Raw genomic sequence first — 23,941 nt, forward strand, 5'->3', positions numbered from 1 at the left:
ACCATAAAAACAGAGACCTTCTGTTTTATTTACTTATCAGAAGAGTCTCTCAGGATACTATGGTGCTGTCATTGTCTAGTTCATATTAATAAAATATTTCAGGTGCTTGCTGGGTGCTGATGGACACCTCCCCAAAGAAACTTCGGTTTCTTAAAGTTACATGAGCACAGTAATTTTCCTTCACAAAGGCTTCAGGTAGTGAGTGTGTTGATAACATTTCGGCTAAAGGATTTACAAACATTTACGTTCCAATTCTAGAACACAATTAATTACAGGGAATTTATAATTCAGTGCTGAGGATTGATATTCTGACTTTCTAATATAATACAATAATGTGTAAAAAAATATTTTCCTCACCTACGAGAATTTCTGTATTCTGCTTGTGGTCTTTAAAAATTATGTCTTCATTTAATAAAAGAAAATCCTTATGACATTCATCACGGTTTGCTGAGAGGATTCTCTAGTGTTGTTTATTAATTATAGCATCTTCTCTCTGTGTGAGCCCCCAGGAGAAATACCCCTGATTTTGATGCCCTCAATATATGCTACCCTGAGTCATTTGTGAGTTGAAATAACTGCTCAGCCCGAGTCAAAAGGTATATCAAAGCCAGGGGGATTAAAGGCAAGGAGGATTTTGAATATTTAGAAGCTAGAGAAGTGAGCTTCATTTACAGATAGCAGTGAAAAGTCCAGCAAACACTACAGTGAAGTCCACAAGGATATGGGAAACAGAATCATGTAACTCACCATGGTTATGTCTCTTCATGTTAGCTGCTAGAAAAGCTTAGAGTGAAAGTAGTTCATTTTCATTATTCACGGTCCTCATACTGAATAAACTCACAGGAACAACACTGTCTTACTGAATCTCGAACCATTGCTCCCATGGAAAATATAGGCAGAGTTATTAGGGTCGTACAAACCTCTGGCCACTGCATTGTTTTCAGCAGATGAACACATAGCTTGTTGAGTGTATATCTCTGTTTAAGGACACGTGACTTAATATATATTGTTGATTTATTATCATTGAACTCACAGTCAAAAGCATTATAATGCATGCCTGAAGGAACCTTATCTTCTCCACGTATCTTCTCCACAAGATACATTATAGCTTTTTTGTCCAATTAGGAACACCAGTCCTTTAGCACTGTGCTTGGGGGCCATTTTAAACATAAAGTCACCAACAAAAAGCAAAAAAATCAGTAAGAAAGAAAATCCTTAGCACCAAATAGACTGTATAAAGGACCTCTTGACAGTATGAGAACTGGAACGAAAAGTCACCTTTTTCAGCATTAGCTGAAAATGTGGGCTAATGAGAGACTCCGATTTTTCACTGCCCTGCACATGATCACAAATGACTGCAAAAGCACTGTCCCTGCTGATTTGGGGAGATCCAAATACGTTAGCAAACAGGCGAATTTACAAATATGGAATCTACGTATGAAGAGGACCAACTGAGCATAGGGATGTTCTCTATGCAACTCCGCCTGCTGACCTCATCCTTGCCTCCATGTTGCTTTTGCCCCTGCCTGAATTTTAATCTAAACTGAATTTTTCTTGATATATTTTACCTATCTCTGTAAGTAATTTTAGGTCCTTTTGGGAACAAATCAGGCAATAAATAAGCAAATCATCAACACATACTCAGAATTCTTCCTCTTTGTACTAGCTACTGTGCTGTGTTTTGAGACATAAAAAGATCTCTAGATATTGGATTGGCCCAAAAGCTCATGTTTTTTTTCTATAAAATGGCTCTAGTAGCACTTAGTTGTCTTTAACTTCATTTGAGATCATATTGTTACATTGTATTATGACAGCTGTCATATCAACAAGCATTTTTTAAAAACTTAGGAAAAGTGGTGAATTTGGGGGTAGCCATTTTAGCAGTGAAGATAGAAGAAAATATGGAACATTTTAAGCATATTATGATTTATTACTTCAAGAAAGGTAAAAATGCAACTGAAATGAAAAAAAAAGAAAAGACTTGTGCAGTGTACGGAGAAGGTGCTGTAACTGATAGAACATGCCAAACGTGGTTTGCGAAGTTTCATGCTGAGATTTCTCACTAGACAATGTTCCACGGTCAGGTAGACCAGCAGAAGCTGACAGCAGTCAAATCGAGACATTAATTGAGAACAATCAGTGTTCTACCACATGGGAGATAGCCAACATACTCAAAATATCCAAACCAATAAAGTCACTGGTGAACGTGAAAACCGTATCTTTTATTTTATGGAAAAAAACCAAACAGACTTTTTGGCCAACCTAATACATGATTAACTTCTCTTTTAAATACTTTTATTTCATTTTCTCCTAAAAGATACTGAATTAGAATAAGTTAATGTGTTTAACATGAGGATCTCCTAAGAATTTTAAGTTTTCTTTAGCAGTAATGTGAGTGAGTGAAATTTTCAGCAAATGCAAGGGGGAAGAGATCATGGCTACACCGCACCTTTCTTTGTTCAACCTGAACTCTGAAAACTGGATCTTTTCAAAGTGTCTACTGAGGCCCAGACTCTGAGGAATAGGGTCCATCTGATTTCCTGTTGCTGCCTTGATCCTTACTTCTCTGCCGACTCCTGCTGATGATACAGACACCTCAAGGGGCCCACTCCTTGAACTGGAGCCTATACAGCTTGGTCATCAGAACCATGAGTTCAGACTCACATAAAATAAACAATAAAGTTTTACAGTGGATTTTAAGTAAATCACGATCAAACACTGAGTATTAAAGCCATACGGAGATTCCACACAGGGAAATTGAGTAGCTCTGTCTGGAAAGTGTGTGGTGAAGGAGTAATCCACCGCAATCCAGAAGCACCAGATTCCTGTGTCCAGCTGAGTGACCTTGGCCATCCTAGTGCCTGGCTGGGCAGATTAGGTGGAACAGCTCTGCTACACTGAATATAAGGGGGGAAATGTGTTTTTTCTTTAATTTAGTCAAGACCTGATTGGAATGTTGGGGGAAATATTTTCTTGGGGGAAAAAGAGCAGAGGAGATGGAGCCCACAAATGCAGAAATATAATTGCATCAAAATGGATGAAGTTGTATACTGCATGTAGGGTTTTGTTGTTATTCCCTAATTTTACCTGACTAAAATGAGCCCCATCCTTTGCTCACACATGATTCTTCATCTTCCATATGTTAATAGCTGTTTCTCTCCAAATTGTTCCTCATAACCACCCAACCTAAACCACTCAAGGCCTCAATCTTTGTCCCACACTGTGAAGATTCTTACTCTGCACTTCATATCAGCCATTCAACAACTTAGAATGCCCCTTACTATGTGCCAGGCCCTGCAGAAGGTGCTGAGGAGGCAGTGGAACACAAAACAGACATGAGCCCTTCCTTCATGCCTCTCACAGTCTAGTTCAGAAAGACTTCAGTCAAGGAAAACACAAATAAATGTACATTTACAATGCTAGTGGATCCTGCAGGAGGAGTTAGAGCACAATGAGTGTGTCTAAGAGGAAGACTTAACCCAGTATAGACACTCAACGTCTTTCCAGAAATAGGTCGCTAACACTTTCCACTTCAATGTGTTCTCTGATTTACCCATCCCAGTTCTTCCCTATCCTCCTCCTCCTTCCCTCTTCGCAGGGGGCCATGGCATTCAGAATTGCAGCCTATAAGGGTTTTCCTGGGTGAAATATTAACTGGCAACAGTTAAATATATCTTCAAGTTTCTAATTAGGTTTGGAATTGCTGGGAGCTCTGGAGAAGATGTTGGTACTAAACTGTTCTACCAAATTACTGACCCTTGAAAACATGCTGAAGAGTCACTTTCCTGAATCACTCAAGGTACTACATTTAAAGTTTTGTTTCCTTATTGTATTAATCTATGAAAGTAACGTCAGATTGGGGTCTGTTTCCAAGAGGTTTCTGATGATAAAACTCTGGGGCACTTGTTAAACACACAGCTTTCTGGTCCCCACCTGCTGGAGACTGATTCAAGGGACTGCAGATATGGCCCTGAGAACTACTTTCTTGACAGTTACTCTAGATGGCCCCAAGGAAATTTTAGGTAATGCTGGATTAGATTATTTCTTAAGGTAAATTTGATATGTAAATGTTTTTAAATGGCAGAAGGTTATGGACTGGTGGCATTGTTGGTAAGAACATGACCTATGTACATAACGGAACTGAAGTTCAGGGGTTGTTATCTTTTTTTTATGTTTATTTCAAAATCTATTTTTGAAGTGTTTTTAGTGGCTTTGCTGGTCTTCTAAAAGTCCACGAGGGCTTGCTGATAACTCAGAGTTACTGTGGATGACATCAATCATAGATTACAACTAAGTTTAAGATTAGAAATATATATTTTTTAAATATATTTTATTGATTATGCTATTACAGTTGTTCCACTTTTCCCCCTTTATTCCTCTCCACCCTGCACACCCCCTCCCTTTAGTTCATGTCCATGATTGTACATATAAATTCTTTGGCTTCTACATATCCTATACTATTCTTAACCTCCCCTCGTCTATTTTGTACGCACCATTCATGCTACAGAGATATATAAGTAGCATAAATGGTAGCTACAGAATAGCTACCATTTTCTCTCTCCCCTAACCCACTAATAACCCTCTATGTGATCTCCATTTCTGTGGTTCTGTTCCTGTTCTTGTTGTTTGCTTAGTTTTTTTGTTTTTTGTTTTTTAGGTTCAGTTTTTTAATAGCTGTGAGTTTGTGGTCATTTTACTGATTATATTTTTTATCTTTTTCTTAGATAAGTCTCCTTAACATTTTATATAATAAGGGCTTGGTGATAATGAACTCCTTCAACTCAGCCTTATCTGAGAAGCACTTTATCTGGCCTTCCATTCTAAATGAAAGCTTTGTTGGATAGAGCAATCTTGGATGTAGGTCCTTGACTTTCATGACTTGGAATACTTCTTTCCAGCCCCTCCTTGCCTGCAAGGTTTCTTTTGAGAAATCAGACAGTCTTATGGGCACTCCTTTGTAGGTAACTATCTCCTATGCTCTTGATGCTTTTAAGATTCTCTCCCTATCTTTAACCTTGGGTAACTTAATGATGATGTGCCTCGGTGTGTTCCTCTTTGGGTCTAACTTCTTTGGGACTCTCTGAGCTTCTTAGACTTCCTGAAAGTCTATTTCCTTTGCCAGATTAGGAAAGTTCTCCTTCATTATTTCTTTAAAAAAGTTTTCAATTTCTTGCTCTTCCTCTTTTCCTTCTGGGCCCCCTATGATTTGGATGTGGAACATTTAAAGATGTCTCAGAGGTTCCTAAGCCTCTCCTCATTTTTTTTTTTTTGAATTCTTGTTTCTTCATTCTGTTCTGGTTGAATGTTTCTTTCTTCCTTCTGGCTTCCTTCACACCATTGATTTGAGTCCCAGTTTCCTTCCCATCATTGTTGGTTCCTTGTAGATTTTTCTTTACTTCACATAATGCAACCTTCATTGCTGCCTGGGTCTTTTTTATGTTGTTGAAGTATCCAGTGAGTTCCTGGAGCATCCTGATAACCAGTGTTTTGAACCATGTATCTGATAGGTTGGCTATCTCTTATTCGCTTAATTGTATTTTTTCTGGAGCTTTAATGTATTCTTTCATTTGGGCCACTTTTTTTTGTCTTGGTGCACCTACTACATAGTAAAGGACAGAGCCTTAGATGTTCACCAGGGCAGGGTAACCCATGTTACTGCATTGTGACGCTGTGTGTGGGGGAGGGGTCCGAGAGGGAAAAATAGCACTTGCTCCGCTCTCTGCCGAATTTCGGTCACTTCCTCCACTTACCACAAGCAAATTGGGCCCTTCTGGTACTGATTCCCAGATGGGTGGACTTGTGTACATTCTAGGACCCTGTGGGTCTCTCCAACAAACTCTTCTGTGAGGCTGGGGGTTTCCCCCACTGCCACCTCAACCCTTCCCAGGAGTTTTCAATCAGAGATTTGAGGCTTTATTTCCCCGCGCTGGAACCCAGTCTGTCTCACTCCCCAGTTGTTCCTCCTGGTTTATCCGCACACAAATGTGGGACTGCTCATTCTGCCGGCCACTGCCTTGCTGCAAGTACAGTCCACCCGGCTGCCCATCTCCACCCCTCCTACTGGTCTGAATGAATGTTTCTTCAACTTCTTAGTCATTGAACTTCCTTACTGTTCAATTTTCTGTCAGTCCTTGTTGTTTTTTGTTTTTAAATTTGTTGTTGTCCTTTTGGTTGTGTGAGGAGGCACAGTGTGTCTACCTACGGCTCCATCTTGGCCAAAAGTCAGATTGGAAATATATTGAGCACTCGGAGAAAAAAATGTAGCATGCACTAAAACTATCTCTGAGGACTGAGTTTCTTGAGCAAAGAGACAGCCCAACAATGTCGGTTTGCCAAAGTGGGCAGTTGCTCATAACCTACAAGAGATGTAATGAATCAGTTTCTGAAGACAGAGACCTGTGTTTTTAACACCTTGGATCGTTATTTACACTAAAATTTGAACAAAAATTATATAAACAAAGCCCTAGTGCACTGTACTGGATTGATTAAATGTAGTCATCTTGCCTTACTGATTGTGCTTCAACTCCATGGGGTAGAGAAACTGAGGGTGATAACTTGGAATCATATGGCTGAAAAGTACCAAATGGACAACCTGATGTAAATTTTCCCATTTTAAATGCTGGCAACCAGGTGAATAAATGTGTCAATATAAGAACCATTCAAACCTGTAGAGAATTTTTGTGAGTTTATTTGAGCCAAACTGACAATTGCCAGGAAGCAAAACCTCAATGAGTTGAGAAAATGCTCCGGCAAACGGCAATTTTTGCACCGTATTTTGTACACTACAAAGGAGTGTACAGTCAAAGGAGAAGGCACAAGGGGATTACATGAAATCCATTGGTGATAGATTATGGAAACAGGAGAAAACAAAGTGGGAAAACCTCTGAGACTGGATAAAAAGTAAAATGATAGAAATATTTCTTTTACACAAGTAGGTCTGTGATAGTTTAACAGTCAGCAGTTAACACAATAATAATGACAATGCAGGGAGTTGTGGCCTCTGGAGTGGTGACTGGTGCTTGTGCTCGTAGGGGCTGGGAAAAGAGAAATTATCAGTACTTTGTCATTACCAAGTCATGTGTATCAGGCACGTTGCAAAAAGAGAATAGACAGGCTTAGTTAAGGTGAAGACTGACCTTTGTTAGGGAAAAATACCAGCCTAGGATACATGGCTTTACCAGCCATAAACTGCTTTTAGTTAATAAGTTTTCATTTCAGACCAGCCTAGGGATTCATTTCAGTGTCCCAATTTACAAGACTTCCATGCAGACCTCCCCTGAGCTTGTAGGGTTAATGTGCAGCCTCTTTTCTTCAACAAGTGCAATGAGATGATCAGCCACATTTCTCCAGTGTGTTTGACTCTTAAGCCAGAAAGAACTAAAAAGGTTTCAGTGACCTTAACAGGGTCACGAAAGATATCATTATCGTCAAGACAAATGATGGGCCCGGGCCAGTGTGGCTCAGTCGGTTGGAGCGTCATCCCAAGCACCAAAAGGCTGGGGATTTGATTCCAGTCAGGGCACATACCTGGGTTGCAGGTTTGATCCCTGGTTGGATGGCATATGGAAGGCAGCCAATGGATGTTCTCATATCGATATTTCTCTCTTTCAATCTCCCTTCCTATCTCTCTAAAATCAATAAACATATTTTTAAAGTAAATACACCAAAGATTTTCTGTAATATAAGACAGATTTTTTTTAAAGACAAATGATGGACCATTGAGTTATAACTGTTATATTTACATAGTTCTTTAGCATACAAAGAATTTCAATTTTTTTATCTTTCCAACAACCATGTAAGATTTTTATTAACCCATTTTATAAATTCATAAACTGAAGCTCAAAGAAGGTGAAACAGCAAGTGAAACAGAGTCAACTCTTAGTTCCTTTGATTTCACTTCCATTGGTTTCCTCACAGCAACCCTGCTACCAGGTGCCTAGGTTTAGATGTTGGATTGTTTTTCCTTTTTTTCCTCCTACAGTGCTTGATATGGGGTTTTGCTCATAATACTTACTCGGTCAACTGTTGTTAATTGGTCACTGGATGCTTTGTAACATAATTACTTATTAATTCCCTATCTGTCCAAATCTTATTTTTAAAGCATTCTAAATTCAGATTAGTTGACTTAATCTGAATAGTATGTCTAACTTTTTTCTTTTTTTTTCCTTTTTTTTTCTTTATTCCCTCTTCACCCCACACCCTCCAACCCTCCAGCATTCCACCCTCTTAGTTCACATCCATGGGTTGTACATATAAGTTCTTTGAGTCCTCTGTTTCCTATGCCATTTTTTATCTTTCCCTGTCTTCTATGCCTACTAATTTTGCTTCTTCTTCCTTGTACCTTTTTCCCCATCTCACCCTTCCCCCTCCACACTGACCTCCCTCTGTGTGATGTCCATTTCTGTTTTTTTTCCTGTCCTGATTGTTTGCTTAGTTTTTGTTTTCATTGTTTTTCTTTTCTTTTCAGTTCATTTGTTAATAGTTGTGAGTTTGTAGTTATTTTATTGTTCATATTTTTTATCTTCTTTTTCTTAGGTAAGTCCCTTTAACATTTCGTATAATAACAGCTTGGTGATAATGAACTCCTTTAACTTAATTTTATCTGAGAAGTGCTTTATCTGCCTTTCCATTGCAAATGAAAGCTTTGCTGGATAGAGTAATCTTGGATATAGGTCCTTGCCTTTCTTGACTTGGAATCCTTCTGTGCAGCCCTTTCTTGCCTGCAAGGTTTCTTTGGAGAAATCAGCTGATAGCCTTATGGGAACTCCTTTGTCTCCTTTTCTCTTGCTGCTTTTCGGATTCTCTCTTTATCTTTAATCTTGGGTAACTTAATGATGACATGCTTTGGTGTGTTCCTCTTTGGGCCCAACTTCTTTGGGACTATCTGGGCTTCCTGAACTTTCTGGAAGTCCATTTCCTTCACCAGATTGGGGAAATTTTCCTTCATTATTTGTTCAAATAAATTTTCAATTTCTTGCTGCTATTCTTCTCTTTCTGGCACCCCTATAATTCAGATATTGGAATGTTTCAGGTTGTCCCAGAGAATCTCCAACCTCTCTTAATTTTTTTGAATTCTTGTTTCTTTGTTCTGATCCAGTTGGATATTTATTTCTTCCCCTTGTTCCAAATCGTTGCTTTGAATCCTGGTTTCCTTCTTGTCACTGTTGATTCCCTGAGTATTTTGCTTTGTTTCATTTTGGGTATCTTTCATTTGTTCTTTCATTTTTCGACCAAGCTCAATCAGTTCTGTGAGCATTTTGATTACCAGGGCTTTAAATTCTCCATCAGATAGGTTGGCTGTCTCCTCATTGCTTAGTTCTCTTTCTGAGGCTTCACTCTGTTCTTTCATTTGGGCCGTATTTCTTTGTCTTTGCATACCTGCTAAGTTGTCAGGAGCAAGGCCTTAGGCATTCACCAGGGCAGGGCAGCCCTCTTTGCTGCGCTGCCAGTCTGGTTGTTCTGGTCTGCCGCCTCTCCACAGGTTCTTACTGGACTGGTTGTTTTGGTTGACTTTTGCTTTAATTCCTTGGTTGTCGGAGTTCCATGCAGTTTGATTTTCTGGTGTTTTTGGTTGTTTATTGATTTTAGATTGCTTGTTATCCTCCTTTTGGTTGTGCAAGGAAGCAAAGGGTTTCTACCTACGCCTCCATCTTGGCCAGAACTCTAGTAGGCTCTTTTATCTCTAAACACATCTATCCGTGAGCCCTCTTCTGGCCTCCCACACCATGACAGGGTTCTGCATGTATAATTTTTAAAAATATCTTTCATACTATCTCATTTGACCTTCATAAAGATGAATATTAATACCTCTGTAATATTAATGCCTCAGAGTAGGCAGATATTTATAATTTTTTAGATGATGGTACTAAGTCAGTTTGCCATCTCTGCATGCTTGAGTCCAGATTCAAACCCAGGTTTTTAGTTTCCAAACTGAGTGTTTGTTGAAATGCTTGCCTCTCACTACACTAGTTGAAATAAGAATTGAAGAAATAAAACAGACGTAAATGTATACCTTTTCAAATGATCTTCTCTTTGGTAGCTCCTTAGCGTGGTACTCCCAATTCCTCATCTTCCACACAGAGTCTCTTTACCCCGAGGTCTCCTCATCCTTCTGCAGTTATTGCTCTGTTGTGTGGTGCCTGGGTCTCGTTATCTGACAATGCTTTCAAAGTATGCCTTCAGTTAGACTCTGTCCTTTAGAAAACAAAAAAGCTAAAGAAATGATAGTTTTGTTGTTCACCTCCATTCTTTGGTGTTTATGACTATGCATTTTATAATATCACTTCAGTGATAAAGTAATTAAATACCTCTCCAAATTTTGTTCACAAGTTCTAACTTCTCATTCCTCAGCATCTTTATTTTCTTTCCCCTAGCAACTTCCCATCTCCTTCCAACACTCACCCTTTGATAAATAACTATTACAAGAGTTTGTTTTCAGTCAATGCAAAATCTTTCAGTTGGTTCTAATCTGAATATTGAAAAGTTTTTCTTTTTACCCTTTTAAGCCTTCCAATCATATTTAAGCTCCATTCTTGAATAAGGACATTTGGTTTCCTTGTGTGAAATCACTTTGATAAACTTATTGCTCTGTAATATGTGTAAGAGCAACATCCCTAGCTTTTAATAATTAACAAACAAGCCATGTTAAACAACGATTAGCAGAACAAGCCAGTTAACTTTAATTCTTGGATTTTCAATAAGTGTGGTCCATGTTGGTATCAGCCAGATTAAATAGGGGAAAATACCTTTTTGAGAAGATTTGAGTGAGGTCCCAGATTGGATAAGACAAAAGAGAGATAGAAAATGATCTAGGCATTGAGGTGAGTGATTTGAATTAAATGATAAAGAAGATAAAATGTAGGTACTGATGCCCTTATAATTTAAATGTTTTCATTGCAGTAAGACATATACTAAAAGTACACACAGCAGATTTAGACAGTTCAGTGAATTTTCACAAAGTGATTACCCATGTAACCTCCACTCCATGACAGAACATCGCTTCAGAGGCTGTTCCCTGACCCCATGCTCCTTTCTAGCCACAAGCTCTCCCTGCTCCCCAAAGTAACCACCATCCTGACTTCTAAATCATAATTTCGTTTCACGTGGTTTTGAATCACAGAAGCATTTGTCTGATCTAGCTTATTTTGCTTAACATTGTGTGCTGTTTTATAATCCAGAGTATGACTATGCCACAGTTGATTTATTTTTCACTTTTTATGGACACTTAGGTTGTTTCCAGTTTTTGTCTATAATGAAAATGCTGCTACAAACACTGGCCTACAGCTCAGATCTCCACATCACCACCACTTTTTCTGTTCTAGAAGCACACACACAATGTACAAAAGTTGTTTTGTAGGGCGGACATCTTGAAATCTTAGTAGAGAAAAAATTTTATAGGCCACAGAAAGTTCTAATATTACTTTAGTATTATTTAGTCAAAAAGCATTTGACCAGCTCTGGCAGGCTCCATGAATGTAATAATGAATAAGATATAGTTACCACCCTCAGAGAATATTCACAGAGTCTTGATATCATCAAATCTGCAATAGAGGTGTTTGGGGCTTCTGTGGGAGGGAGTGTTACCTCACCATCAAGTGATATTTCATTGTAATCCAGGGCTGAAGGAGTAGGCGAATTTCACAAGTTATTTTTAGATAGGATAATAAACTTTGAAACCAGCTGAGCATCAAAAATCATCTGTGGAACTTTTAAAAGATGTGTAAGCAGCCCTGGCTGGTGTAGCTCAGTGGATTGATGAGCACGGGCATGCAAACCAAACAACCACAGTTCGATTCCCAGTCGGGGCACATGCCTGGGTTGCAGGCTAGTTCTCAGCAGGGGATGCATGAGAGGCAACCATACATTGATATTTCTCTCCCTCTCTCCTTCCTTTCCCCTCTAAAGATAAATAAATAAAAAGAAAGAATCTCAAGCAAAAACAAGTAAAAATTGTCATTAAAAAAGAAGAAGATGTGTATGCCCTAAATGCATACAAGAGATTCTGACTTATCCAATAATATTTATTGCTGATTTACATGCCCAGCACCCACCTAGTAAGCCTACTGATTTAGTACTTCCTACTTGGTACTGTGGAAAACTAAGTTAAAGGAGAATTTCCCTAGGCTTTCACAGATTTTTTACCAGTTTTCATGTGCACTGATGAAATAACAAAAGGGGAGTTTGTATGTGTGTATTGGGAATAGATGTACAACTTCCCCTCTGGTGGCCGTAACTCTACAGCAGAACAAGAGGTGAAGGGGAAACATGCGGCTGCAACAGCTGGCGATGCCATCCCTTGTCTCTCCGGCTCTCTGTCACAGGTGTACGGAGCAGTGATGAACATAAATCGTGGGAACCCCTTTCAAAAGGAAGTGGTGTTGGATTCATGGCCAGACTTCAAAGCTGTCATCACTAGGCGGCAGAAAGAGGTACAGTTCTGAAAGGCATACAAATAAGAGTTGGCACTAACTAGAAAGAAAAGAGTAGGTAAAAAGGTATTATAACCACCATAGCCATACACAGCAGCTTACAAAGCTGCATATTTCATCACAAGATTCTAATGTGACTGGCTTTGGAGGAGCAGACATACAAAAAACCTCTAGTCTAAATGTGTTTATAAAGTGTGTCTTTAGTGTTTAATAATCTCTAGAAACATAAAGCATACAAACTTGCACATACTAGTTTTTCAACTGTTTGATGATTCCTTATAATGGATGACTTTGGCCATGAGTGTGAGAACTTTGAAAAAGAGAGCATCCATCCCATTCTGCCTCTGAGACCAAGGAGAGCCTCAAGTGATTGAAGATGTGTTGCCCTGACCACGTTAGAAAAGTTCTGAGAGTTCTATTTAATTCTCATAGGTAGGTCCATTGAATTGTACCCTTTCTACTTTTATAAATAAATAAAATCCTAGCAATATGTGAAATAGATGTCTTAAAATCTCCCTAATACTAGAAGAAATAAGCAAAGACACCACAGTTTCTGTGTTTTCCCTCACTACAGTACATTAACCACATTGTCACTTAGTCACTGTTTATAGGTGTCTAATTTTACTAATGGAAATCATCTAGACACACACAGTTAATGGCATCTAAGCTATCTAGGATTTTAGTCATCTAGAGGATGTGTTTATGCTGTTATGATTGTGTCTTCTGACCCAGGCCGAGACAGATAACCTGGACCACTACACTAATGCTTACGCTGTGTTCTACAAGGATGTCAGAGCTTACGGACGGCTGTTGGAAGAACATGATGTCATCAACTGGGACCAAGTTTTTCAAATACAAGGTGAGGTCAAGTGCAAGACACTAGGTCAACATTAACTCCTTTCTGTCGTATATATCAGATAAATAATATATATTTTTTACATGTACAATATATATACACACACATATACACAAATGCATATTCATATATTTTATATATTTACAATTTATGTATTAAAATTTTGTAAGAACATTTATTTTTATTCCTAATAGGCTTGGCTTTGGGGGTAGGTAGAGACCATTTAAATAGGGCTGATTTTAAGTGGTTTTTTTATTGTTACTCTAATATGGATATCAGTGAGTATCAGCCTATTTTTCTTATTACTCTTAACCCTTTGCTATTACACACTTTTAAAATAACTCTAATTTAAGTCTAAGTCAGTAGATAAGCTTTTCTTCTTTCCGATGCAAATAATGCTAGAAAGAGATAATCAGCTAGTTGATCTGCATAGTATATCCTAAAATGATTTAATAAGAAAAGAACATATTGGAACTCCAAGGAGACAATCTCATGGCCAACAATGCCAGCGGAAGAACTTTAGGCCAAGCTAGAAGCAGATTAAGGGTTTCTGATATCAGGGTAGTTCAGGTGGCTAGTTTCAGCCTCCGTGTACCACTTACTCTTTCCACTTTTTATAATGTTTGAAGGCTTCATACAGGCAATGCAGTTACTGTTTACAGCCATTCCAGTGAAATCAGTTCTTAGTCCTTGACATGAAGACAGGAATTTGCATGTTAGAAATATAAAGTTTGGTCATTTTTTTTAGCCACAAACAGCTAAAGCCCTCTCAGAAAGAAACCTTGCATCCCTCTACAATGACCAATGCATATTCATGACCCATAGTCTTGGGATGTTGTATAAAATCCATTTGCAAATGCTCAGAAAGACCTTATAGAGGACATTCTAAATTGTCCCTCACCTTCACAGAGTCACCCCAGTTGTGGTGGCCAGAAGTGAGACAATTCAGAAAATTTTTCTCAACTAGTATTATGTTAATGTAGAAACAAATACACCTTTTTCTTGGTGTGAAAAATCATGACAGTCATTGGATGGTGCTATGTGCATGCCACCTGCAAATCACCTATACCCATCTCTACGGAGAGAACATCCCTATAATTAGCAATACTCTTTTTCCAAAAGGATAAGCTGGATAAGCTGACAGCCATGAGCCATTACAGTCATTTAAATGGATTCACTGACTGCCGCTGAAGATTTGGTGGTGACAGATGTGAATTAGTAGCACCTGCTATAGCTGGAGCAGTAAAGGCCCTCACTGAGCATGTGAGTCAGGGCAGCAGGCATTACCCATGGCTTCTGAGGTGGATAGGTTTCTGTGGTAACAACTATTACCTGCTTAGAATATTGAATACATTCTAAGGGGTCCTCAATATCTTCAGCATTCTTAATCAGAACACCTCAAAAAATGCTCTTCTCATGGCATTCCCAAACCCTTCCCAAAAGCCTATCTACTGCTACATAAGTGTTTAATCTTTGGAACAAAAGCCTGCTGACTGCTGTATGTGTTGCATCTTTTGCCGCAGCACAGCCTCTAGCTGGAGATACTGGTTGGGCTGCCTGGATCCATCAAGCACCAGGTAGTGGGGCTGCTTCAGTGCTGAGTGTCCAGAGCAACAGCACCCCCTGCACAGAAATGCCTTTGCCATTTTTAATCTAAGAGCCATCCATTAATAATGTTAAATCGGGGTTAACCCATTAACCTGCTCAGAGGAGCCAACCCTCTTGTGTTTGCCACTCGAGAACAAGAAATGAAAAAGTGTGCAGCTCACCTGAGAGGCCAGGCTCTTTTGTTAGCTGCACAGGCAGGACAGAGCTTGTCTACTTGAGCACCAGCCTGAAAGTGTCAGAAGCCTGCCAACTGCTAACCGCACTTCCTCCCCTTCTAAAGAGATAGGGTGGATAAAGGCAGAACAGTAAGTGGAAATTCCTTTCTTCTGTGAGAAAGAAAATGATTTGCTAAAAGTGGTAACACATACAATGGACAGAAGAACATGGTCCACAACACTGGGAAGATAATCAGCAAAATCCAGACTATGAAGTGCTCCCCAGCAAACAACCTGATTATTTATTTACTTACTTATCCTTGTCTGAGGATATGTTTATTGATTCGTTAGAGAGAGAGAGAGGGAAACATCAGTGTGAAAGAGACACCTCGATCAGTTGCCTCCCCTACGCACCCCAACCAGGGATCGAACCTTTTGGTGTAGGGACGATGCTACAACTGGCCACTGGCCAGAGCACAGCTGGATTCTTCAATAAATAAACTGAAAGAATTTGTTAAGGGGGGTGGGGGAATGAAAAGATAACGGATAAAAGATGTGGATCAAAAGATTTGCATGACAAAAAATAGGTAAAATCAAATGGTAGTGTTTAAGGATGCACGCTTGGACAATAAAACTGTAAGAAAACAAGGAAGTGATTGTCATAAAAACCAGGACAGTGACTATCTTTGGAGGAGAGAGAAGGAACCGTGGCTGGGAGTGGTAAGTAGAAGGTGGCTAATAAATTTCTCCTTTGAGGTATTAGTACTATATAGTTAAATATACAATAATTGATTAAGCTATGTATTTGTTTTATGCAGTTGTCTGTATGTTATATCTTATAATTTAAATGTTTTTAAAGAAATATTCATATAACTTTTAGAAAGAATTGGTTCAGTCTAACTGAGTTCAAACAAAATCTTTTTCCTATCATTCATACCTTCGTTTTGCATTACCTATTTTTTTCCCTATAGGTAGTTTTTTGAATTACTTAGATCTAATTCAGTGTTATAATACGGGATGCTAGCCACGGCATCTACAATTATAATAGCATAGACTTGGAGACCTACTTATCTTTTCTTAGACTTAACTTTCTGAGGGAAGAGCCAAGGCTCAGATATCAGACTGGGTTCAACAGGACTTTCCACTCCAGTAAATCCTCAAGAGGAAGTGACTTACAAGGAGAGACAACAAGCCATTAGATATGGAAGGAAGAGGGAAAGTCAATTTCCAGAGGATTCAATCCATCAGGACCCAGCCTGGGAAGGAGAGAGCAGGTGCGGATTTGGAGAAGCAGAGCAAGTCAGTCCTAAGTAAACAGAAGCTAACCTACCGGGCTGTAAGCTCTGTCAGAACAGACTACCATTCCTGTGTCCCACTGTGGTGCAGTGCCCAGCACAGTGCTTCATATACAAGGACTGAATAAAGATGTATAGATGACATAGGACTATGTCCAAGTTAAGCTATGATAAGTGAGTGGGATCCAGGTGAGTTAAGCTCAGGGTAAATAAGTATCACCAACACTAAGTTTATACCTTGGTATTTCTATAATGAGCGTTAAGCCAAGAGACTAGAAGAGAGTCCTTATGGCCGGTGTAGCCCAGTGGATTGAGTGCCAGCCTCCAAACCAAAGGGTCACCAGTTCAATTCCTAGTCAGGGCACATGCCTGGGTTGTGGCCCGGTCCCTGGTTGGGGGCATGTGAAAGGCAACCATACACTGATGTTTCTCTCCCTCTCTTTCTCCCTCCCTTCCCCTCTCCCTAAAAATAAATAAATAAAATCCTTTTAAAAAGAGAGAGTCCTTAAAGACAGAATTCTATGCTGAATAAATCTAAGCCTTTTTTCCTCTTCCAGCTGTATGGTATAGACTTTTAGAGCTATAAAATATCTCTTACCTAATCAGTCTGAGAAGTCAGAAAAGTCAAAATTCCTACAAGAAATTCCAAAACCCTAAGGGATATTCTCATCCAAAAATCCCATCATGATCTTGACGGACAACATGGTGAAAATTTGAAAATCCCACACTAAGTTTGAAAATCAGATAGGGAGTAGTTACAATAATTCATATATAAATACACACAACTTAGGGTAATACATGGTGGCAACCTGGCAATATTAATGATAGTAAGTTTTAACCTACTGCAACAGATTTCCTTTTTGCGTTTTCCCATAAAATGCCCACAGGTTTCATTCTGTCTTCCCATGCACAGGGCTGCAGAGTGAGTTATATGATGTTACCAAAGCCATTGCCAACTCAAAGCAGCTGGATGTGCAGCTCGCTTCCTTCAAGGCTGTTCGTTTTTCTCCTGTATCAGCTCTGCCAGACACCAGTCTCCTGTACGTAGACCTAGTTTATGTATTTGGGGTATCATTACTGCTGTGCAAGTACAAAGAGCGGTACCTGGCGTACTTAGTATCACTAAGGAATATTTTAAGTACCTTGTATTTGGCCTATGGACACTGAATTTGAGTCTCTGTGTTTGTCTCTGTGTGTGGACGTGTGTGTGTTTACGCTTTTCCTTTCTGCTGTGTTTGCTAATAATTTCCTGCAAAATCAAATCAGTGTTTTTGTCCATAATAATAAATGAACTCAGGAGTCCTGTATTTTCACAGCATGCACAGAAAAAGCATTCCTTGGTTTCCTCCTTCCCCAAATAATTCTAAATAAGCTCTGTTGTCTGAGTGCAAGGCGATTGTTAGGGTTGTTTAGTTGTCTCAGGGAGGAAGGTTTGTAACTGACTCCTGGTCTTACAAGCCAGACACTAAATGTCTTAAATACACTACCATTTGAACCCGTTCTAAAACCCTATGAAGTAGTACCATTATCATTCCCTTTTTGAACAGTCGAAGTAACACACAGGAGTAAATTGCACGGCCAGGAAACAAATCCCATGAAGTCTGATTCCAGAATTCAGTCCTTCAAAACATTTGGTAGTTCATGTCTGCATTTTTTTCTTACTTTGGAGTCCCTGTTCTGCCATTTACTAATTATCCTCCCTTCTGCTTAATCTTTCTGAGCCTCAATCAATTTCTTCTTTTTGAAAATTAATCTACAATATCTTCCTTACATGTTTTTCGTAAGCAAATGAAACATGATACCTGAAAAGTACCCACCTCGGTGAACATTCGTTTTCTTCACTTCTATGGAATTTGTTGAAAGAATTATCGAACAAAAGAAGACTAAACCTAAAGAACAGTGGACACCTTAAGTTACATAAAGCAATGGGAGTTTTTATTTTATATTTCGTATGAAGGTTTTCAAACACCTACAAAAGGTTGGGAGAGGAGTGCAATGAACCTTCCCATCAGTACATGGGTTATCCTGTTTCCTCCATACCCCAACTACTCTCTCCACCCCCTGGCGTATTCTGAAGGAAATTTACCAGACATTATGCCATTATTCTTAAACATTCTAATATGTATCTCCAAAAAATAAGGATTCTTCAAAAATTACTACTACCACTTCTGTGACGGGGGTCCCTGAGACCATCACAGGCTCAGTGACCAGCTAGGAAGACCCACAGGACCCAGTATCTACAGTCACGCTGTGATTTACTCCAGTGACAAGATACAAACCAAAATCAGCAAAGGGAAAAGGTGCGGGTAAGGTCTAGCGGAAATCAGGCACAAGCCTCCCAGAGTCCTGTCCTAATGGAGTCCCACAGGACAGCTTCACGTGCCCTGTGGCGAGTTGTGACAACAGGTCTTAGGAGTTGGGGGAGGCACCCCCTGCTTAGCGTGCACCAATTTCCTAGACTCCCAGCAGGAAAGCAGGTGTGCAGCATAACCAACACTGATCGTACAAACAGTTGGGCTCAGTGAGCCACTCGTATCCCTTCTGAGAATGGCAGGACCATCCCCCCCCCAACACCCACCGCATTTCAAATTCCCAGACACCATCCAAGGGCCAACCTGGCAAACAGGCTTTTGTAAAGATAGTAGCCTCAGGCCTGCTGTGTTAACTCTTTTCTGCACAACCCCTTAAAATTTTGTTAACAGTATTTCTTAAAGCAAAACAACCAGTTAGTGATCACATTTCCCAAATTATCGTAATATGTTAGCAGTTTATTTTGAATAAGTATTTAAATAAGGCTCATACATTGCAACTTATTAATATCTCTCAAGTTTCTTTCTTTTATATTTCTTACATTACTTTTTGTTCAAGAAACCAAGCTATTTGCCCTTTAGAATTTTAAAGTTTCCTACAGTCTGTTTACTGTCATATCTGGGATATTACTTTAAAATTTCCTCTCTCCCCAGTCAGGCCTTTTAAACTCAGTTTTTAATTTGAATTGCTCCCTTCTGCATAGGAAATTAGACAATTTCCCTTTAACAAAGTCATTATCCACGAGCGTACACTCTTTACTTTGGGTACCTTGCCCTTCAGGTGCAAGGTTGTAGTGTCTAGTGTAACTATGGAAACACTTGGCTTGCTTTAACACTGCAGAACCACCAATGACAAGAAAACACAAGCTTGTGCTTTGTAAACAAGATCACAGCCCAAACGACACTGCCAGTCTCTTAGCAGTCACTGGAGACGGCCTTACCACATCAGTGACTTCAAGAACTAAACCAGCACCACAGGCTTCAACCAAGTAACCCACTGTAGTTCTTAGAAACTGCACCAATTCTTGTCTTTTTCTTTATCTTAGTGCCATGGGATGTTAGACCTTTTCCCAAACCCTTTAGGGGAAGGTCTGGAAGAACTAGCCTTTTTTGAGTGTGTGCATGTGACTGTGATATTAGGCAATTCATTCTCTGGGCATGGTTGCATAAAGATGGAAGGTCTACCCTAAAATCTCAATCTCTCTCTCTCTCTCTCTCTCTCTCTCTCTCCCCCGCACACCCCTCTTTTTAACCAAGAAGAAAAGTAGGGGCCCAAGAATCTGCTCTTTTCAAGGCTTCAAAGAAGGTGTCAATTGAATCAAAACTTAGAAGGAGTCTGAGAATTGTTTTACGTGCCTTACTCTATACTGAGGACAATAAGAAATAAGCATGAAATTAGGAAAGGCTTAAATGTGAAATGGGCATTTCATTCAGAAATGGAATCCATAGAGCTTGTTTGTAAATGGGGAGAGATGAAATCTAATTCATTGAAAAAGTCTTCTTATCTCTTGGACCCTATCTCTGGGATGGTCTCTCAGTTTCAATCCGCCTAAAAAGAGAAGTTGTTCAATAACGACTTCATGATCCTGGGCTCACATTTCTTCTGGTGTCATTTTCTTCTAGAACAACTTCTCCCCCGCGACTAACCCACCTGAGTGTTGCTGACGCTGACCTACTCAACCGGACGTGGTCGCGGGGCGGCAACGAGCAGTGTCTCCGGTACATAGCCAACCTCATCTCCTGCTTCCCCAGTGTGTGTGTCCGCGATGACAAGGGAAACCCAGTTTCTTGGTCTATCACAGACCAGTTTGCCACCATGTGCCATGGCTACACCCTGCCAGAGCATCGCAGGAAAGGCTACAGCCAGCTGGTGGCCCTCACACTGGCGTGGAAGCTGCAGAGCCGGGGGTTCCCGTCTCAGGGCAACGTCCTGGATGACAACGCAGCCTCCATCAGCATCCTGAAGGGCATCCGTGCCGAGTTCTTGCCTTGTCGTTTCCATCGGCTCATTCTCACCCCTGTGGCTTTCTCCGGCCAAGGCCACCTCTAGCCCAGTGAAATGACAGTTTTCTTTCTTTCCCTGAAGATACACATACTCCTTAACTGCCAATAAAGAGAGCATTAAAACGGGAGTCAGGAGAATCTTAGTTGTTGAAAAGGCCAGGAGAAAACAGACAGGATCGGCCTGAAAGGCCTTACCGCTGTCTGTCTCCAGTTTCTGCAGCAAATAACTGGGGGACCGGGATGGCTGTGGCTGTAGCAGGGAATTGGCCTCCTTCAGGATCCACTGCAGAACAAAGGTTCTGAAGGTAGCAGTTCTCAGCACAGTGGCAGGAGTGACAGCATGAGAACGGACCACGGGAGCGTGTGGCCACAGCTTCATTGCTGCTGCCCGGCCCTCTGCTCTGTGCTCTGGCCACCAGACCAGTGCCCTGCTGCAGTGGGCAGCAGCCACCTGCGCCCAGGCTGCTGTCTCCCCGAGCTCCAATCGCTTCTGACCCAACTCTGCAGACACTCCTGTTTTTTTCGTCTTTAATCACCAGCTCTTCACATCCGCCAATGACTCTAGCCTATACTTCTTCCCTGGGAATATTCAGATACAGTGATTCTCAGCTTTTGCTGCATTTCGGAATCACCGGCAGGGCCAGGGACTCAACACAGATGGCTGAGTTGCTCCCCCACAGTCCTTCACTCAGTAAGTCTGGGGTAGGGCCCGAGAGTTTGCATTTCTAACAAATTCCCACGGCCTATTTCTTGGATGGAGGAATGAAGATAGTTTTAAATGCTAGAAATAGATTATGTCAGCGTAGGACTGGAACTTACCTACCACCTACTCCAGCCTACTTCTCTATAATTGGCTTTCTCGTAGGACACTAAGATGCATACACAGGTGTGAATATGGATGTACGGATGATTATATACACATACATACACTCACATATATAAGTAGGTTTTTTTCATATGTTCTATGTGTATATAAACTCAGAATTTTGATAAGATAATAAACTTTAATTCTCACATTACATATGAAGAATGAGGCCCAAGGAAAACAGATGACGTCAAGATTACGCAGATAATCAGTGCTGGGGATGGAGCCAGAATGTTGTCATTTTGATTTTGATCTCTTTTGCTTTCACTAAATTGTATTTATTTTGTGGAGATATAAATGCTTAATAATTAAATCAATGCATTTATTAGTCTTATCCTTGTATTTTTTTTAAAACTTTGGGTTCCAATTATTTGTGTATGTATATCTTCCAAGGACAGAGGTCAGCGACCTCAGGCTGTGTCCTTCCAGCTGCAGTAAAAGTGGCACCAGCACAATGGGTGCAGCTGCCCAGTCTGGGGAAGTCGACTGAGCCATGTAGAAAGTACTGGTTTCTTTTCCCACAGAGGTTCACAAAATTCCACCTACGAAGATAAGGGGAAATCCAAATTTTAGGTGTTTATTCTGAGAAAAGTAAAAGTGGCTGAAGGACAGCATCATTTTAATAAAAAATAAGACTCTTTGGGGAATATAGGCTTAGGTCCCCATGAGCCACTGGTTACCTGGAAACTGCTCCTTGGCAGCAGAGGGAAGAGCACCAAGTAACCAGAATCCATAAAGCTCTTGGGAGAATCCGGTCTAGTTGCTGCCCCAAGGATGCTCATTATCTTTGGCATTCATTAAGCATGAGTTACTCCTGCCTGCTATATGGCAATAATATTCTAGCCTTATTTTCCTCCTAGTAATAATATGCCTACCTTGTGTTTAATGTTTAACTATGTGCTGATAACTTTGCCAAGTAGTAGAGATAAATAACGTAATCCCTGTGAAAGAGAAGGTACTGTCTTACTGTGGAAATTCTGGCTCAGAGGTATTATGACTCACCAAAAGTTATGCAGGTTTTAAAGGTGGCCAAGTCCTGATCAGAACCAGGGTTTGTGAGACTCTGAAGCCTGTACTGTTAGTCATTAGGCTAATTGGCCTCTTAAGCATCTTGGAACTATTCCTTTATCTCATTGCTCTCTGAGTTTTTCACCTTTGCCTACCCCAGCAATGTACTTCCTGTTTTGAAAGATTTTTTCCTACCAAATGGCATCTATAACTTTGTTTTTTTACTTTTCCAGATAACTATGTTAGCTATAATTGTTCTATTTCAACTCTGTTTCTGACCCTTTTAAAGAATGCATGGAGGAATTTCTGAATAAGGAGGTCAATGAGAAGAAAAAGACTCAAGGTGTAGGAAGGGGCTATAGATTAACACAAGGTCTGATTTAATGCTGATCTAAGTAACTTCTTCAATATTATATATAAGTTGGTGAAGAGTTTTGAGCAATGTATTAATTGGTTTGGAAATCAGTTTTGGAAGACTACTGCAGTAGTCTAAGCAAGAGACGATACAAGTTCAGCTTGGATTTGAATGCTGACAATGACGGTGATGAGAAGTGAACCATTTACTAGAGCAACCGGGAGAAAAAGGTGTCAGAACTTAGTGATGAGTGACATGTGAGAACGACCTTCAGGTTTCTATGTTGCGAAGCCTGCGGCCGGTGGTAGTTTTCACTGAGATAGAAAACAGGAACAGCGCCAGATCTGGGGCAACTGGAGCAGAGGAAATCCTTTGATTTGGGGTTGCTGAGTTTTGAAATATACAAATAATAAGATCAAGTAGGATATTTGAGTGTCAGAGATGTAAATTTAGGGTCATAGGCACACAGACTGTAGCAAAGCATGCATGTATTTGGCTGGATCTGCCTAGGACTGGAACTCAAGTAGACGGGCTTTAAGGTGGAGTGAAGGGGAAGGCTCTGGAATAGGAGAAGGAGCAGCAGCAGGAAGACAAGAGGAAAGCAGGGAGGTCACCAAAGAGAAAGGAGAAAAACTTCAAGGCGAGCATGGTCAATAGTGTCAAATCACACAGAGGCCAAGAATATATAAGGAATAAAACATTTCCGTTGCGCTATCAAATATTTTAAAGACATATACCGAAAAGAAGCCAGAAACAAGAATATACACTGTCTGATTTTCTTTATATAAAGATCAAAAGCAGGCAAAACTAATCTACAGCCTGAGAAGTCATGAGGTAGCTGCCCTGCAGAAGGGCCATAACTAGAAGACAGCCTGCTTTTGTGGCTTCTGGTGGCTTCTGGTTTCTTGTCATATTCTCATTCTTGACCAGGGTGGGTTTTACCCATATGTTCATTTTGGGAAAGCTCATTAAGCTATACAATTATAGTTTATACACCTTTTGGTATGTAAGTTACACTGCAGTGTGAAATATCCATTAGCAGAAAACAGGCCTGGAAT

General features: G+C 40.1%; 1 protein-coding gene across 2 annotated transcripts; it reads left to right on the forward strand.

Moving 5' to 3' along the window:
- Positions 1–3,687: 3,687 nt before the first annotated feature.
- On the forward strand, positions 3,688–21,850 carry GLYATL3 (glycine-N-acyltransferase like 3). Of its 2 annotated transcripts, none has more exons than XM_037142549.2 (5): positions 3,688–3,799; positions 12,321–12,428; positions 13,161–13,287; positions 17,256–17,382; positions 20,275–21,850. In XM_037142549.2, the coding sequence occupies exons 1-5, from the start codon at positions 3,722–3,724 to the stop codon at positions 20,699–20,701; spliced, it is 867 nt and encodes a 288-aa protein (XP_036998444.2). In that variant the 5' UTR covers positions 3,688–3,721; the 3' UTR covers positions 20,702–21,850. The 2 variants fall into 2 exon arrangements, with proteins under 2 accessions (XP_036998444.2, XP_053524302.1); XM_053668327.1 differs by lacking the exon at positions 3,688–3,799 and adding an exon at positions 3,874–4,022.
- The last annotated feature ends 2,091 nt before the right edge of the window (positions 21,851–23,941 follow it).

The sequence above is a fragment of the Artibeus jamaicensis genome, unplaced genomic scaffold (genome assembly GCF_021234435.1).
Source record: "Artibeus jamaicensis isolate MK-2021 breed Jamaican fruit bat unplaced genomic scaffold, CSHL_Jam_final contig_484, whole genome shotgun sequence".
Lineage (NCBI taxonomy): Eukaryota > Metazoa > Chordata > Mammalia > Chiroptera > Phyllostomidae > Artibeus > Artibeus jamaicensis.

Coding starts and splice junctions, on each gene's coding strand:
- GLYATL3 (XM_037142549.2), top strand. CDS start 3,722: ATGTTGGTACTAAACTGTTCTACCAAATTACTGACCCTTGAAAACATG. Junction 3,800..12,320: donor ACTTTCCTGAATCACTCAAG/GTACTACATTTA, acceptor TCTCTGTCACAG/GTGTACGGAGCAGTGATGAA. Junction 13,288..17,255: donor CCAAGTTTTTCAAATACAAG/GTGAGGTCAAGT, acceptor TCCCATGCACAG/GGCTGCAGAGTGAGTTATAT.